Source organism: Callorhinchus milii, unplaced genomic scaffold, assembly GCF_018977255.1.
Source record: "Callorhinchus milii isolate IMCB2004 unplaced genomic scaffold, IMCB_Cmil_1.0 Scaffold1, whole genome shotgun sequence".
Classification (NCBI taxonomy): domain Eukaryota; kingdom Metazoa; phylum Chordata; class Chondrichthyes; order Chimaeriformes; family Callorhinchidae; genus Callorhinchus; species Callorhinchus milii.
Window position 1 is genome coordinate 134089308 of NW_024704742.1, and position 15135 is coordinate 134104442.

The window sequence follows — 15135 nt, forward strand, 5'->3', positions numbered from 1 at the left end:
AACTGTTAAGACAAGCTGCTCAGTAATTGCTTTGGATGGTTAACAAGGGCATTTGTCGTTCTGCAGCGCCTTTCCCCCCCCTAAAGCCCCTTACTTACATCACTGCCGATTACAAGCAGCAAAGTAATTACTGAGTATCTGTGTGTGTGTGTGTGTGTGTGTGTGCTCCCGGTACTGTTTCAAGCGCTCCGAGACACTGCCCTGCAGGAAGGACGCTATATTTCACCCACGAGGGCACGTTTCGCCCGCAAAATACACAGTCAATCCACTTCACAGTATATTCTGTGAAGGGTTTCAACGTTGAGACATCTCAACGACGCGATAAGGCGCTATATCAAATGCAAATGCAAGGGTTATTAATATTATTGTATGAATATAAATTGCTGTTGTATCTGCCAGAACTTTTTGGAGATTATTATTATGGTAAACAAAAAAAAGCAAGGGGGAAAAAGATACACATAGACACACACATACACTTTAACACCACATTTTCTGACTCCAAAAGCGTGAGAAAAGATAACCTCCTTCCCTGAATTGTTTGGTCTCAGTTTCGTTTTAATACCAGTAAATTTCCGTTTCGCAGGTTCCTGGATTGTATTTTTTGTTGAATTCCATGCAAAAGAAGCTAAAACTATTTGGCTCCCTGACTCCCATTCGATTTGGTCTCGAAACAACGAATGATGAGCGTATAAAGAGCGCAATTTACTTCTAATTTCGCTACACGATGGGAATTTGATGCGTAAACGCTTTTCTCTCTCTCTCTCTCTACACAAATAATGTTAACTTTCTTTAAGAAGCTTGAACCTGAGTAAACTTTAACTAAAAGTAAAGTCCAGCCGACAAGATGTAATACTCATCAGTGTGACTTAAGGGACTCCTAGGCACAGTGTCTTTGCACTAATTTATTTCTGTTGGATGAATAAATAAATCATACACTGATAATCTGTGTGTTTGTAAGAAACATGCAATTGTCTGTCTCATCTTGTTCTGAGTTAACAAGGTTTGCTCTAGTCTAATCCCTAGCCCTCCCTTTTTATCCCCCCACCCCCAACACACACACACACAGATACACCAATTCCTTTATCAACACGACAGCTGGGAGACGCAAAGACTTCTCTTAAGATTTATAAGGGAAGGCACATTGCAGAGAGAGGGGAGAAGTTTGGAGGAAGGCGGATTGAAGACTGATTTAACTAGAGGAGGAGGAGAAGGAGGAGGAGAGAGGGCTGATTACTTGATACTTGGCTCTCAGTTGTGCATGGGTGACACTGGCTCTGAGCTGAGAGCAAGCCTGTCGTGTCAGTCTCCCTTTACAGGCAGTTATCAACGAGGACAACTTTGTATTATTTTCCCTATTATTGCAGCACCTCATTCTAAGTGAGAACTTTCCGCAATTGCTTGTGGCCAAGATTATTGAGACTGGGGACGAGAGAGATAGAGAGAGAGAAAAAGAGAGAGAGAGAGTGAGAGAGAAAGAGAGAGAAAGAGAGAGAAGGGGAAAAAGCTGGAGAGACAAGATAGATTTTGCAACAAGAAAGGAATAGGGAGCATTAAAAAGCAATAAGATCGATTCAGGAGAGAGAAGGGGGAAAGAAAGTGACAGGAACAGCAATCGCCACTTCACTGTAAAGGTGATTGATTTATTCATTGATTGGTTGATTAATTGATTGGTTGGTTGATTGATCAATTGATTGATTGGTTAATTGATTGGTTGATTGATTGGTTGATCGATGCGGTTCCTCGGCTCAGGACAAGCCATGGAGCCAAGCTTGTCGCCTTCTGGCAACTTGGGAAGGAGCTCAGGGAGCTCGGCTTCCCGGGTGCACAGCATCGAGGCGATTCTCGGCTTCAGTAAAGACCATCCCAGCCCCCAGACCATCTCCAGGGCATTGGAAACCACAGGCAAAGGCAGCAGCGCCCGGGACTGCTTCAACCCTGTGTCCAACTTAAAGTATGAGCCAGAGAACTCACCAAGTTTCGAAGGTAAAATACTTTATTTTCTCTCTTTCTTTCTCTCTCTCTCTCTCTCTCTCTCTCTCGCTCTCTGTACGTAATATAAATCTCTTTCTCTCTCTCTCCATGTATATATAATATATAATAATAATCCTTGCCTAATTTCCTTGCCTAATTTGATGCATAAACGCTTTTCTCTCTCTCCCTCTCTCTACACAAATAATGTTAACTTTCTTTAAGAAGCTTGAACCTTAAGTTCTCAAAGCGCTTCACCGAACAGACTGCAAATTAAGTGTGTATTTGTGTGAGCGAAACAAATATAATATGAATCAAATCAAAGTACAGCATCAGATTTAAAGTATAGGTGAAAGAACTCACCAAGTTTTGAAGGCAAAATACTTTATCCTCTCTCTTTCTTTCTCTCTCTCTAGATATATATGATATCAATATATATTTACAATGAATTTAATAATAATAATCCCTGCATTTCATATAGCACCTTATCATATCATTCAGACATCTCAAAGAGCTTCACAAAAGTGTGTAAAGTGAATTGACTGTGTATCTTGTGGGCGAAATTTGATATGAATGTGAACATTAATTTAAATACAATCAAAATACGCTTTACAGTATGTCCTGTGAAGCGCTTTGAGGTGTTTCAACAATGCGATAAGGGGTTATATCAATATAAGGAATATCATTTATATATTTGAATAGTATGTACAGTATGATATAGTATATAGGTAGTTTGGGACATATGTGCATGCGACTGCCAGGAAGGTGGAAAGCGAACTAGGTGGACCGTGATCTTTTTTGTCTAGCATTTCTTATGTTATTAATCATGATATATAGGTAAATATGAATGTATATAATGTATCATTTTGATTCTGAACGTAGTTCAAAACTGAGTCATTTGTTTTATTTACCTTTTTTCCTGTAAAAACGCATTAATGGTTTAATAATAATAATAACAATAATGTTTGCATTTGATATAGCGTTGTATCACATTGTCAAAACATCTCAAAGAGCTTCACAGGATACTGTAAAGTGGTTTGACTGAGTATTTTGATTTAAAATAAACACATCAATGGGTTTATTAATTTAAATAAAATGCATTAACAACAATAATATTCCTCGCATTTGCTATCACGCCTTATCACATCTTCAAGACATCTCAAAAGTGCTTCACAGAATGTAGTGTAAAGTTAATTGACTATATATTTTAGGGCGAAATCCAGCAGCCAATTGTGCACAGCAGTGTCCCACAAATGGTCACGGATTGAGTGACAATTTTTTTTTAAAAAGGAATTATTACCCCCAGAAAACCAATCCCCCAATTGACTAACAACTGGGTTCCTACTTACTACCAGGTAAACAGAGGCGTGTGGAGTAAGGAAATGTTGCCCAAAGTTTCACTCTGCTGGGAATTGAACCCAGATCTCTCGCTCGCAAGGCGAGTGCTCTAACCACTGAGCTACAGGACTCCCGTAACGGATTTAATTTAAACACAACAAATCTATTTGATTTCACAGCGTTGCTTGAGGTTTTTGTTGTATAAAAGTTTTTTTTATTGGCAGGCGTGAGTAGTAAATTGCTAACTTTTAAAGTAATCCATGAATGAAATGTAGCAAACGTGTAATTTTTTTTGATAGGTTGCTTAGAAATGTTACGCCGAAATATAAAGAATAAGTTTACTAAACTTTAGATTCTAATTTCTTTGGCCGATTTTACAATGTAAAATAAAAAGAGAGAAAAGGGTTTTAAAAGCAAGAGGTTAAAGAGCGAAGGGTTAGAAACTAAGTTATTCGTTAAATTTAACAATGCAACAATAATAATCCTTGCATTTGATAAAGTGCCTTATCACATCATTGAGATGTCTCAAAGTGCTTCACAGAATATACTGTGAATTCATCTTGTGGGCAAAACTTTGGAATAATATGAAACCAAAATAATAATAAAATCGGTGTCCAATTCTTTCCCGGTTGCAGATTCGTTTTGTTCGAGCAACGGAGAAGGGGTGCGGGCAGACTTAGCGAAAGTAAAACACGGAGGAGAAAATAAACAGGCGAACGAGGAACAGCCCAAGAAAAAGCACAGGAGAAACCGCACCACCTTCACGACCTACCAGCTGCACGAGCTGGAGCGAGCCTTTGAGAAGTCACATTACCCTGATGTGTACAGCAGAGAGGAGCTCGCGGTGAAAATCACCCTCCCCGAGGTCAGAGTGCAGGTGAGAGTCAGTCCCCACCCATCCCTCACTGCTCATCTTGTACACACAACAACAACAACTTGCACTTATATAGCACCCCTCACACAGGATCTCTGTGGTGTGTATGTGTGTGTGCTGTCATGCCTTCAGCCCAACTAACGCTGGTCTATCCAGTGCCTTGGGATGTCCTCACAACGTGAGAGACGCTATACCACAACAACTTGCATTTATATGGCGCCCTTCATATTGGGTAGCGTCCCAGAGCGCTTAACAGTGGCGGAGTCTGACCCAGAGCCGGGGGGAGGGGGGGAGGAGAGGAAGGGGGGAGGTGACCGTGAGCACGATCAAAAAGGAAGGTCTTTTGGTGGGATTTGAAAGTGAGGAGGGAGGGGGCAGGGCAGTGGGATTTGAGGAGAGAGTTTCAGGGCATAGAGACTGAAAGCACGAATGTAATTTGTTGTTGTTGTTGCACACAGTGTATTTGTATGTGGTGTGTGTGTGTGTATACTTACCTGCCTTCAGCTCCCCTGTCCCTCACTGCTGTCTGTTACACACAGTGAGTGAGTGAGTGTGTGTGTATATGTGTAAGATTTCCTGCCTTCAGTGAGTCAGTATGAAAAATCCACAGGCTCAAAGGAGCAGATGCTGGAGCTTTTGGAAAAAGGAGGGCGAAACAAATGGAGTTAGTTGAATAGCTAATTGGGTTAGTTGGAATGATATTTAGTTGGTTGGATAGTTAATTGGATAGATAGATGGATGGAAAGTTGCCCAAGTCTCTGCAGATTGCTGGGTGCAATGATAGGCAAAGTTACCAAAGTTTTATTTCAATCAAGTGTCATTCCCAGCCGATCCATTCCGTTCCCTCCCCCTTAAAATCCTCACAGGGGTTTGTGTAACGAGTCTGTTGATTTTCGTTGTCGCTATTTGTTGTGATGTCGCAAACGCTGGTTCCATCTTGAAATGACTATTTTACCCCTCTTTTTTTGGTCCTTAAACTCCCCGAATGTGGCGCATTTCCTACAGGCTCTGATTGTCACACGGGCGAAAATGAGCAAAATTCGCAACGCGTTCAAGGTGATCACTGATCACAAGGGATAATTATCGTATCGAACGGGTTGGGAATCGCTGCCTTGTGCCCCAGCAATCCCGAGCAATAGTTTATTTTCGATATCGAAATTTCCTTTTTGCAAATATCCACTTTAAAAAAAAGTTCAGTGGATTTTTGCGGTATTTCCATTCGGACCCGCAGATACAGTATGAAAGTTGCCAAGTGTATATCTCGTACCGAGAGTCGTGTAAGTCGTATCATTGCCTGAATTGAACGTTTTGAACCAAAATCAGGAACATCAAAGTTGTGATACTTTTGTGCTAATGTGATTCTATAACTTTGAAGTTTGTCTTGTGGTGTTAAAAAGAGCGCAAAATCTAAATTGTCTCAGCTCTCCACTGTTTTCCTGATGGAAGAGAGTTACGAAAACTGAGGCACATTAACCTGGTTAGTAAGTTCCTTAAAATGCGCTTTTGCCAGTAGCTACAAGCGTTTGCGAAAGCGTGTTAAAATATTAATCATTACTCTGATCTAATAATATCAATTATTAATTAATATTAATCATTATTATAATAATATTGTAATTACAATAATAATCAAGTTATTATAATAATAATTAGTAGATGATTGTTAGGCTAACATCTGAGAAATCATATAGAAAAGGCGAGTTTATCTTTTAACGGGGAAAGACTCATATATATCAATCAATAGCCTTTTTTTTTTGAACAAAACAACCGATAGTGAACTAAACCGGGACACGTTAACTCAAACCGAGTTCATTCACGCTACGCAGTCACAAGGTGCTCTGAGTCGCTTGCAGTGGTATATTGACAGAAGCTTGAGAATGCAGCCAAAAATTTTGGTACAAAGTGGAGATTGACCCCTCCAGAAAAGCAATGGGGTTAATGGGGTTATGGGGTTAATTTGATGGGTTAATATCTAATAACTAATAATAATTATCAATGAAGATTGATTGAGGATTGAAGCCCAAACCCCCCAAAAATGCAATAGTAAATTAAAATAGTGTAAAAAAAAGTACCTATACAGATATATAGTATATAATATGTACATCATAGATTATTGTACAATGTATACTACATTATATATTGTTTGTGTGTATATTGTGTGTGTATATGTGTATTAATAATTATATAGGTAAATATCAAGTGTTACGGTTAGAAAACCATTGGAATATTGGAATAATCTATTGTCTGCTTAATTTTTTTAAACTTATTCCCTGACTCTAGTCTGATTTATTTAAAGTTATTGGTAAGCTCTCGCTATATAAGGTGTGTGCACATGTATAAGTAGTACAGTTGTGCATGTACGAACTCAAGACAATTTAGTTGAAGTTTATTGCAAATTAGAAAAACTGATCCCTTAGTTTTGAGGCTTGTACTAAGATTCAGTTGTACTTTTTTTCAACTCAACTAAGCCCCATTTTTTTCAAGCCCACGGGGTTTAAACCGTTAAATGCTACAAATCGACTTTGGAAGCCTGTTGGAAATAATTCTCCAAATTATTTGCCTGTCTTGTATACAGAGAAAAAGATTTTTTTTTAAAAAGTCTTGAGTTTTTGTTTAACCCACGAGAGCGCCCTAATTTAGTACATTTGACAAGTAATAATAATGGTTGCAAATGAAATAATTAATGCTGCAATTGAAATAGTAAAACAGAAGCAAATAAACGACTTGTTTCTTTGCTTCTGAATTACCGTTTATTGATAATAATAATAATAATAATAATAATCCTTGCATTTTGATATAGCGCTTTTCACGTCTTCTAGACGTCTCAAAGCGCATCACAGAATATACTGTAAAGTGAATTGACTGTATATTTGTGGGCAAACGCAGCAGCCAATTGCGCACAGCAGTGTCCCACAAACAGCCGTGGATTGAAAATGACCAATTTATTATTGTTTTTTTTTGTTTTTTGGATGGTTTATTATTAGGCGTGTGGAGTAAGGAAACTTGCCCAAGGTTTATTATTCAGGTTATTAATAATTTGCTTCCGAATAATTTGCTTCTGGCTGTCAATGAGTTATTAATATATTGATGAAAGTATAATAATACAATAATTATTATAATTGTTGTATTATTATATAATTATTAATAATTATTAATCATGTTAATAAGTAGCCTGGGATAACCTTGTGGCGTGCACCCCAGCTGCACTAAATATAATTCAGGTTAGAAACAGAGCTACTCCCAGGACCTATAATCCTGATTAATGTTCCAGATTCCCAAAGACTATTCACCAAACACCAATCCACCCGATACAACGTTACGGCGTTTCTCTCCTAAAACTCTGCACTTTATAGTGTGTGTCTACACTATTTGTCTTAATTAGCCATTCATCTGGGAGGAAAGTGATCTTCCCTGTCTCTCTGTCTTCTTACTTGTTCTCTCCCCCCTATCTCTATCTGTCTTTTTTTTCCTGTTTCTCTCCCCATTCTCTCTCTCTCTCTCTTCTTCCCCCCTCGACCACCAACCCCCCCACCCTCTTCTTCCCCACTCCCCTCACCCTCCACTCTCTCTCTCTCTCCCCCCACCAACCTCAAGCCAGGGTTCAAAACTTGAAATTATTTTTCTTTAAAGTAAATAGTGCTACAAATAACTTGAGGGAACTTGTCTTAATTAGCACTTTTACTGAGCCTGGAGACTTGTAAACGATTGGAACTAAGTCTTATTTCTCCCTCCAACTTCGCAAATGGCAAAAAAAAAACTTATTGTTCCTGGAATTCAAATAAGTTTGTTTTATATTTGTCCGATCTGTTCTCAAGTTGTTGGTTGGTCGAATGACAAAAATAGGAAGAGACTAGAGAATAAGAGGCAAATCTTTAAAGTGGGTTGATAAATTGCCTAAACTGTTAGTATCAGTCACATTAAGGTTGATTTGCGTAAATGCGGATCAAGGAATTACAACTAAACCGGACACAATAGAGCTAATGTGATTAAGGTTTTAAATTGGGGGCTTTGAGATACTCTCCCTTACTGGCTTGTGGTTCAGGTCAGTCTCATCAATAATAGCTGTTGGTTCAGAATTGGGGGTTGAGAAGGGGGAAACCCGGTGTATTGCTGGATGAGAAAAATCCCCCTCCTTTCACCTGCATCTCAATAGTAACTTATACTGTGCAGAAGTGGCATTGCTAATAATAATAATCTTTTCACTTGATATAGCACCTAATCACTTCCTTGAGGCCTCTCAAAGCACTTCACAGAATATACATTAAAGTGAATTGACTGTATATTTTGGGGGCGAAACACAGCAGCCAATTGTGCACAGCAATGTCCCACAAACAGTCATGGATTGAGTGATCGATTTATTATTTTGCGGATGAAGCATTGTCGGATGTAAGAATCTCATTTACCCAACTCAGCTTCCCGATAGGAAGGGTTTCTCTGTAAGGTATATGAAGCGGGATAAAGTTTTTAAAAACATAAATGTGAAATCCGTCAACCAATTTTATGCCGTTGCAAATTTTTCCTTCTTCGGTAATGTTCACCACTACATAGCAAAAATGAGTCATAAGGCAAAGTACGATTTGCATTCATGTGGGGCTTTTTAATGTCTATTTGGAGGATGCCCAAAGCGAGAATGAATTTAGCAAAAAATATAGTTTTAAAACCAAAAGGTGTGCCTTTATGTAGTATAGATCAAACCATGTTATTGATTTAAATAAATCTGTCACTTTAAAACAACTTTAGAGAGACTCTGTGGAGACTCTAAACTTGCAAGTTTAGTATCAGCTGTTTGGTGGGGTGGGTGGGGGGGACATCTTAATGAATGGAGAGAGATCTCGAAGCTGAACATATGAAGAGTTAAAGGAGTCATCATGGATTCAAGAAATCACTATTAACTAATCTGGAGTTTCCCCAAAGCTGACACTATCTTAGAGGGATTAGTGGTTAGTGCACTCACCTCGCAAACAAGAGGACCGTAGTTCGACTGCAGCCAGGAAGAAGCCTTACTCACGTTTCCTTACTCCACACGCCTCTGTTTACCGTGGAACTGTGGAAACTAGCACAACACAAGGTGTCAGCCCGTTTCAGTTGGTAGCACTCTGACCTCTCAATCAGAAGGACTTTGACACTGCAGTGATGGGGATACATTGCATTGTTGGAGCCACAGGACTTTGGACAAGATGTTTAGATGAGATCCTGCCCATCTGTTTTGGTGGATGTTAAAGATCCCACATCACTATTCGAAAAAAGAAGGGAGCTTCTCCTAGTATTCAGCTCAACAATCCCTCGGATAAAATTGGTCGCCATTTGTGGACAAATTGACTGCTGTGTTTGCCTACAAAATACACAGTCAATGCACTTTACAGCAAAAATTGCAAAGCGCTTTGAGACATCTGGACGACATAATAAGAGTCTGAATGCTTTCTCTCCGTTTGTGAAGATGTGGATTTCTCTGCTCTAGAAAGTTGTAGAGACCGAATCAGCAGTGATGTTTGAAAGAGAGATAGACAGATACTTGGTTCATAGATATGTTAAGCGGTTTGATACAACAACAACAACAACAACTTTATATAGCGCCCTTCAAGTGGGAGAGGGTCTTGGAGCATTTAATACTGGCGGAGCCTGATGCCGAGCTGCGGAGAGGAAGAAGGAGACCAAAAGCATAATCAAAAAGGAAGTTCTTCAGTTGTGATCTGAAAGAGTGGAAGGAGGGGGCAAGGGCAGAGGGATTGGGAAGAGAGGCAAAGTGGCTGATAAGGCAGGACATTGAGATTAAAAGATCAGCCAAGGTGGAACAGGGCTGTGAGCATGTGAAATGCAGTGCTCTAGAAGGATATAGTTTGCCTTTAAATACACAGTCTCTAGTCCACTCAGCATTTGCATGTGAATCGCTTTGAAACGTTTAAATGTTATGGGCGCTACATCAAATGCATGGATTATTATACTGTACTTGCAGAATCATTTGAGGCCTTTAGGCCATTAAGAGATAATGGAAGGTAATCAACAGAGAATTAGGATTAAAAGACCCCAAACTACTACAGATTCAGCAATGGAGCCCTGTAGCTCAGTTGTAGGCGAGAGACCTGAATTTGATACCCAGTAGGGCGAAATGTTGGGCATGTTTCCTTACTCCACACACTTCAGTTTACCTGTAAGTAGGAACCCGATTGTTAGTCGATTGGCGGATCCGGGATAATAATTTCTTAAAAAAAATTAGTCACATCAATCCACGACTGTTTGTGGGACACTGCTGTGCGCAATTGGCTTCCGCGTTTCGTCCACAAAATAAACAGTCAATTCACTTTGCAGTATAATCTGTGAATCGCTTTGAGACGTCTCGAAGATGTGATAAGGTACTATATCAAATGCAAATGCAAGGATTATTATTATCAATGGTGGGACTGATACGATAATGATAATCCTTGCATTTGATAGCATCTTATCACCTTGTCGAGATGTCTCAAGGCGCTTCACAGGATTTTACTCTGAAGTCCAGTGAAAGTGTGTTTTGTAGGCAAATGTACAGCCAATTTTCACCAAGCAATGTCCTACAAACAGCCATGAAGTGAATGACCTTTTTTTTAAATCAAGACCGAGGCTCTCCTGTCGGGCTCCTGTCAGCGCCTCCTCACCTCAGGCACTGACAGTATCACCATCCATGGTTGCACACTTCACCTTACTAAGCCAGTCCAGAACCTTGGGGTCTTGTTTGACCCTCAGCTATCCTTTCTACCCACATCTGCGCCATGACCCGCTCTGCCTTCCCCCACCTCTGCAACATTGCTCGGGTCCGCCACTCTATCACACCGCAGGCTGCCGAAACTCTCATATATGCATTCATAACATCAAGGTTCGACTATGCAAACTCCTTGCTTATCGGCCTCCCCAACTCCTCCAACCATAGGCTGCAGATCATCAAGAAATCTGCAGCCCATGTCCTCTCCCACACCAGGCTCCGTGACACATCATCGCACCATCCTCACCCGACTCCACTGGCTTCCCATCACACAGAAGATACAGTTTAAGATCCTAGTCCTCACCTTCAAAGCCCTCCATGGTCTTGCTCCCCCCTACCTCTGCAACATCCTAATCCTCTACCATCATGTAGCTCAGTAGTTAGAGCACTCGCTTTGCAAGTGGGAGACCTGAGTTCAATTCCAGGCAGAGGGCGAAACCTCGGGCAAGTTTCCTTACTCCACACAGAGCCTAATAATAATCCCTCCAAAAACAATAATAAATTGGTCATTTTCAATCTACGACTGTTTGTAGGACATTGCTGTGCGCAATTGGCTGCCGCGTTCGCCCACAAATATACAGTCAATTCACTTTACAGTGTGTTCTGTGAAGCGCTTTGGGACATCCTCCTGATGTGAAAAGAGCTATATCAAATGCAAGGATTATTATTATTATTATTATTATCCTGCCTGCTCCCTCCGCTCTGCAGGCTCCAACCTGCTTCACATCCCTGCCTCACCCACCCCAAAATTGGTGGGCAGGTCTTCTGCCACTCTGCTCCCACCCTTTGGAACTCCATCCCTCAGTCCCTCTGCCTCGCCTCCTCCCTCAACACCCTCCTCTTCGACCGTGCGTTTGATCACCCTGCTTCCCCGCCTGCCTTCCACCCTTCCCAAGCCCAACACCCCAGCTCGGGTCTGAAACACTGACTGTCCAGCACTTTGGGACTTCCTCCCAGCATGAAAAGTGCTTTACAAATGTATTTTTGTTGTTGTTATTATTTCAGGTGTGGTTTCAAAACAGAAGGGCCAAGTGGAGGAGGCAAGAGAAGCTGGAAGCCAGTTCAATGAAGTTTCAAGATTCACCCATGCTCTCCTTCAACAGATCTCCTCAGTCTTCCACTATAGGCACCATTAACAATAACCTTGCATTGGATCCCTGGCTCACGTCACCGATAACAAGCACAACTACCCTACAGAGCCTTCCTGGATTCATGTCCACCACCCAGGGTCTCCAGAGCAGCTATACTCCACCACCATTCTTGAACTCTCCACCTATGACCCACACCTTGCAGCCCATGGGCACAATTGGTTCCCCGACCTTCCAATGCGGACCTCCCTACATGGAAAAGTTCCCTCTCGAAGATGCAGACCAGAGAAACTCCAGCATAGCTTCCCTGAGAATGAAAGCGAAGGAACACATCCAATTCATTGGGAAAAGCTGGTAGACAATATGACACATTGCGATGGCACTAGTAGAACGATATCAATGATGCCCACAAGCAGTCTTGCCCGCAGATAATCCTGACCAAAGTACAGGAATAGAGAAAGGTTACATTAAATATTAAATTGATGGGAATTATTAAAGAAACAACTTTGATTTAATTGCATTTATTTTTGTACTGATGTTAATTTTTCATCCTAATTTTGTGTCACATTAGAAAGTAAATAGTAGTTTGCGAATTTAATATACAGGGTAAATTGTAAATGTAGTATTTCAAAGCCATTTTAATCCCTCCCTCCTCTCCCCCAGTTAATGATTGAGCATTGTATAGTCGGTGGGATTGCCATCGATGATAAAGTGAATTGATAGTGAACCACGAAAAATTCAAAACCAAATTGAAAAAACTTTCTTTCTTGAAATGAGTGAATATTAAAAATATTGAATATTGTAACTAACACCAACACAATGAAAATATACATCAGGTCAGGAGGACATCCCAAGGCACCGGACAGTCAAGGGTTTGCACCCTAGCTGCGGGCTGGAGTCAAGAGAGGCAGAGGAGGGCAAGGGGGATGGATGGTGGTGGGAAAATGACTGAAGGTGCGGTCGAAGAGAAAGTCTTGATACAGGCCTTGAAGGAGGCAAGGGATGGGGCAAGGCAATACTACTCGAGCTTGAGAGAGCAAAAGAAGAAAAAAAAATTTATTGGCAAATTTCAGATGTTGATGTGTGTAACGCAACAACAAACAACAACAACAAAGTTACAGTTATAGAGCGCCTTTCATGTCAGGAGGACGTATTACACCAAGAAGCACAATTGTGCCACTAGGATTAATTGAAGGCATGGGTTAAGTTTCGCTGACTTGAATGCAAGGTTTGAGTAACAACAGCCACAATTTCCATTTATATAGCGCCTTTTTCATTGTAAAGGTGTATCAAAGCACTTCATGAAACTTTACAGAGGTAGGGCAGGGCGGAGCGAGCTGTGGAGTTTTATAAGGGGTTTAGATAAATACCTGAAGAGGAGAAATATAAAAAGGTGTGGTGGATAGACAGGATGGACTAAATGGCTTGTTTTTTCAAAGCCAGCAAAGGCATGATGGGCCCAATTGGCCTCCTTCTGTGCTATAAATATCTATGGTTTGGACACTACATTTGTGTAGTCCCAAAATATATTGGTTAGTTTGCGAGCCTCACAAGCAAGAGGGCCCAGGTTCGATTCCTGGGCAGGGCAAGTTTCCTTCCTCCACACTCCTCTGTTTACCTAGAAGTAAGTAGGAACCCGGTTGTTAGTCGATTGGGAGATCGCTTCTCAGGGGTAATAAAGACCTGTTGTGCGCAATGTCACCCACAAAAAATATCCAGTTAATTCACTTTACAGTATATTCTTTGAAGCGCTTTGAGACGTTTCAATGCTATATCAAATCTAAGGATCATTATTATTATCCAAAAAAAGCATAGTTCCGTTTACTTTCTCAAAAATAGAGCAAGCACACAGTCACTACACTTTACGGAAACTCAATGAAACTCAGTAAATGTCTGAGACATTCTGGTGTATGAGCTTCATACCAAATCTAAGGATTATATTGTTTCTTTTCACTCAGTTGAGTTCTTATCTCTGCGGTTGGTAATGTCTGATACACAACTTTGCATCTGCCGCTTGTATGTAAATGTATATATTTATGGGTTTTTTATGATGTGTCTCTATTTCCGATAATAAATCAAATATAACATTTGGTTCTGTGGATCTGTCTATTTTTGTTTCTTCCAAACTACTTAATTCACTTTGTCTTTGTGAAGCGCTTTCGTTCTGTCCAAAAGCAGGCTGTAAGGACAGACGGAAAAGGGTTGCGTTTGCCTACAAACACCTCCTCTTCTACCATGCCTTTGGGAACTCTCCTACCCTCTCTGCCCTCCACACTCCCTGATCCTAATCCTCCCTTGCACGGGTCGAAATCTCTGACTTGGAACGTCCTCCCAATGTGAAAGGCGCTACACAAATGTAATTTTGTATTGTATAAAATACACAGGCACTTCATGCAATATCAAATGCAATGAATATTATTTATTATATACGTATTCTCTCTTGCTTTTACCCAGTGAGATTCCTATTCTTTATGACTCTGCCTTTCTCTGTTTGCCTTTCTTTATCTCTGCCTGACCCTAACCTTACACTGTATACAAGTACTGTGCTGTGTAACACTGGCCTTGTGCTACGGGGGAGTTTCCCTGTTCAGTGTATGTATATGTGTATTAGGCTGCGGATTACACTACCCACAGCAAGTAGATTTGCATATTGACATAGATTTACAAAGATTGTACAGGACGGAAACATGCCATTCGACTAAACCAGTCATGCCAGTGTTTATACTCAACACGAGTCTTCACCAACTCCTTACTCCCTCCTTCTATTCCTTTCTCCATTGCGTGTATATCTAGCTTCCTCTTGGATGCACCTACACTATCTGATTCAACTACTGTTTCAGGCAATGAACTCTATGATCTTACTACCCTCTACAATGAAGTACTGTCAAACTTCTCAGGGGACTGGGCCAAAGTGGCCTTAATATAAGGGTGGTCTCTGAGCAAGCATTCGATGTGTGTGAACACACACTTCGGGACTGGTTGCTGAATAGAGGTGGTTGCTTGAACAGATTTGACTGTAGTTTCTCTTAAATTCTCTTTCAGATTCCTAAGTCACTATCTTATACTTTGTGTCCTAGTGATGACGAGCCCAACCAGTGAAACCACCCTATTTTCGCTACCCTTATCAAACCCTTTTA

The 15135-nt window shown here is 40.7% G+C and overlaps 1 protein-coding gene across 1 annotated transcript; it reads left to right on the top strand.

Annotated features, from left to right (window-relative positions):
- The first annotated feature begins 1730 nt into the window (after window positions 1-1730).
- On the top strand, window positions 1731-12356 carry rx3 (retinal homeobox gene 3). The gene is made up of 3 exons (XM_007903126.2): window positions 1731-1983; window positions 3942-4183; window positions 11916-12356. Exons 1-3 carry the CDS (start codon window positions 1731-1733, stop codon window positions 12354-12356), a joined length of 936 nt encoding a protein of 311 aa, XP_007901317.1.
- The last annotated feature ends 2779 nt before the right edge of the window (window positions 12357-15135 follow it).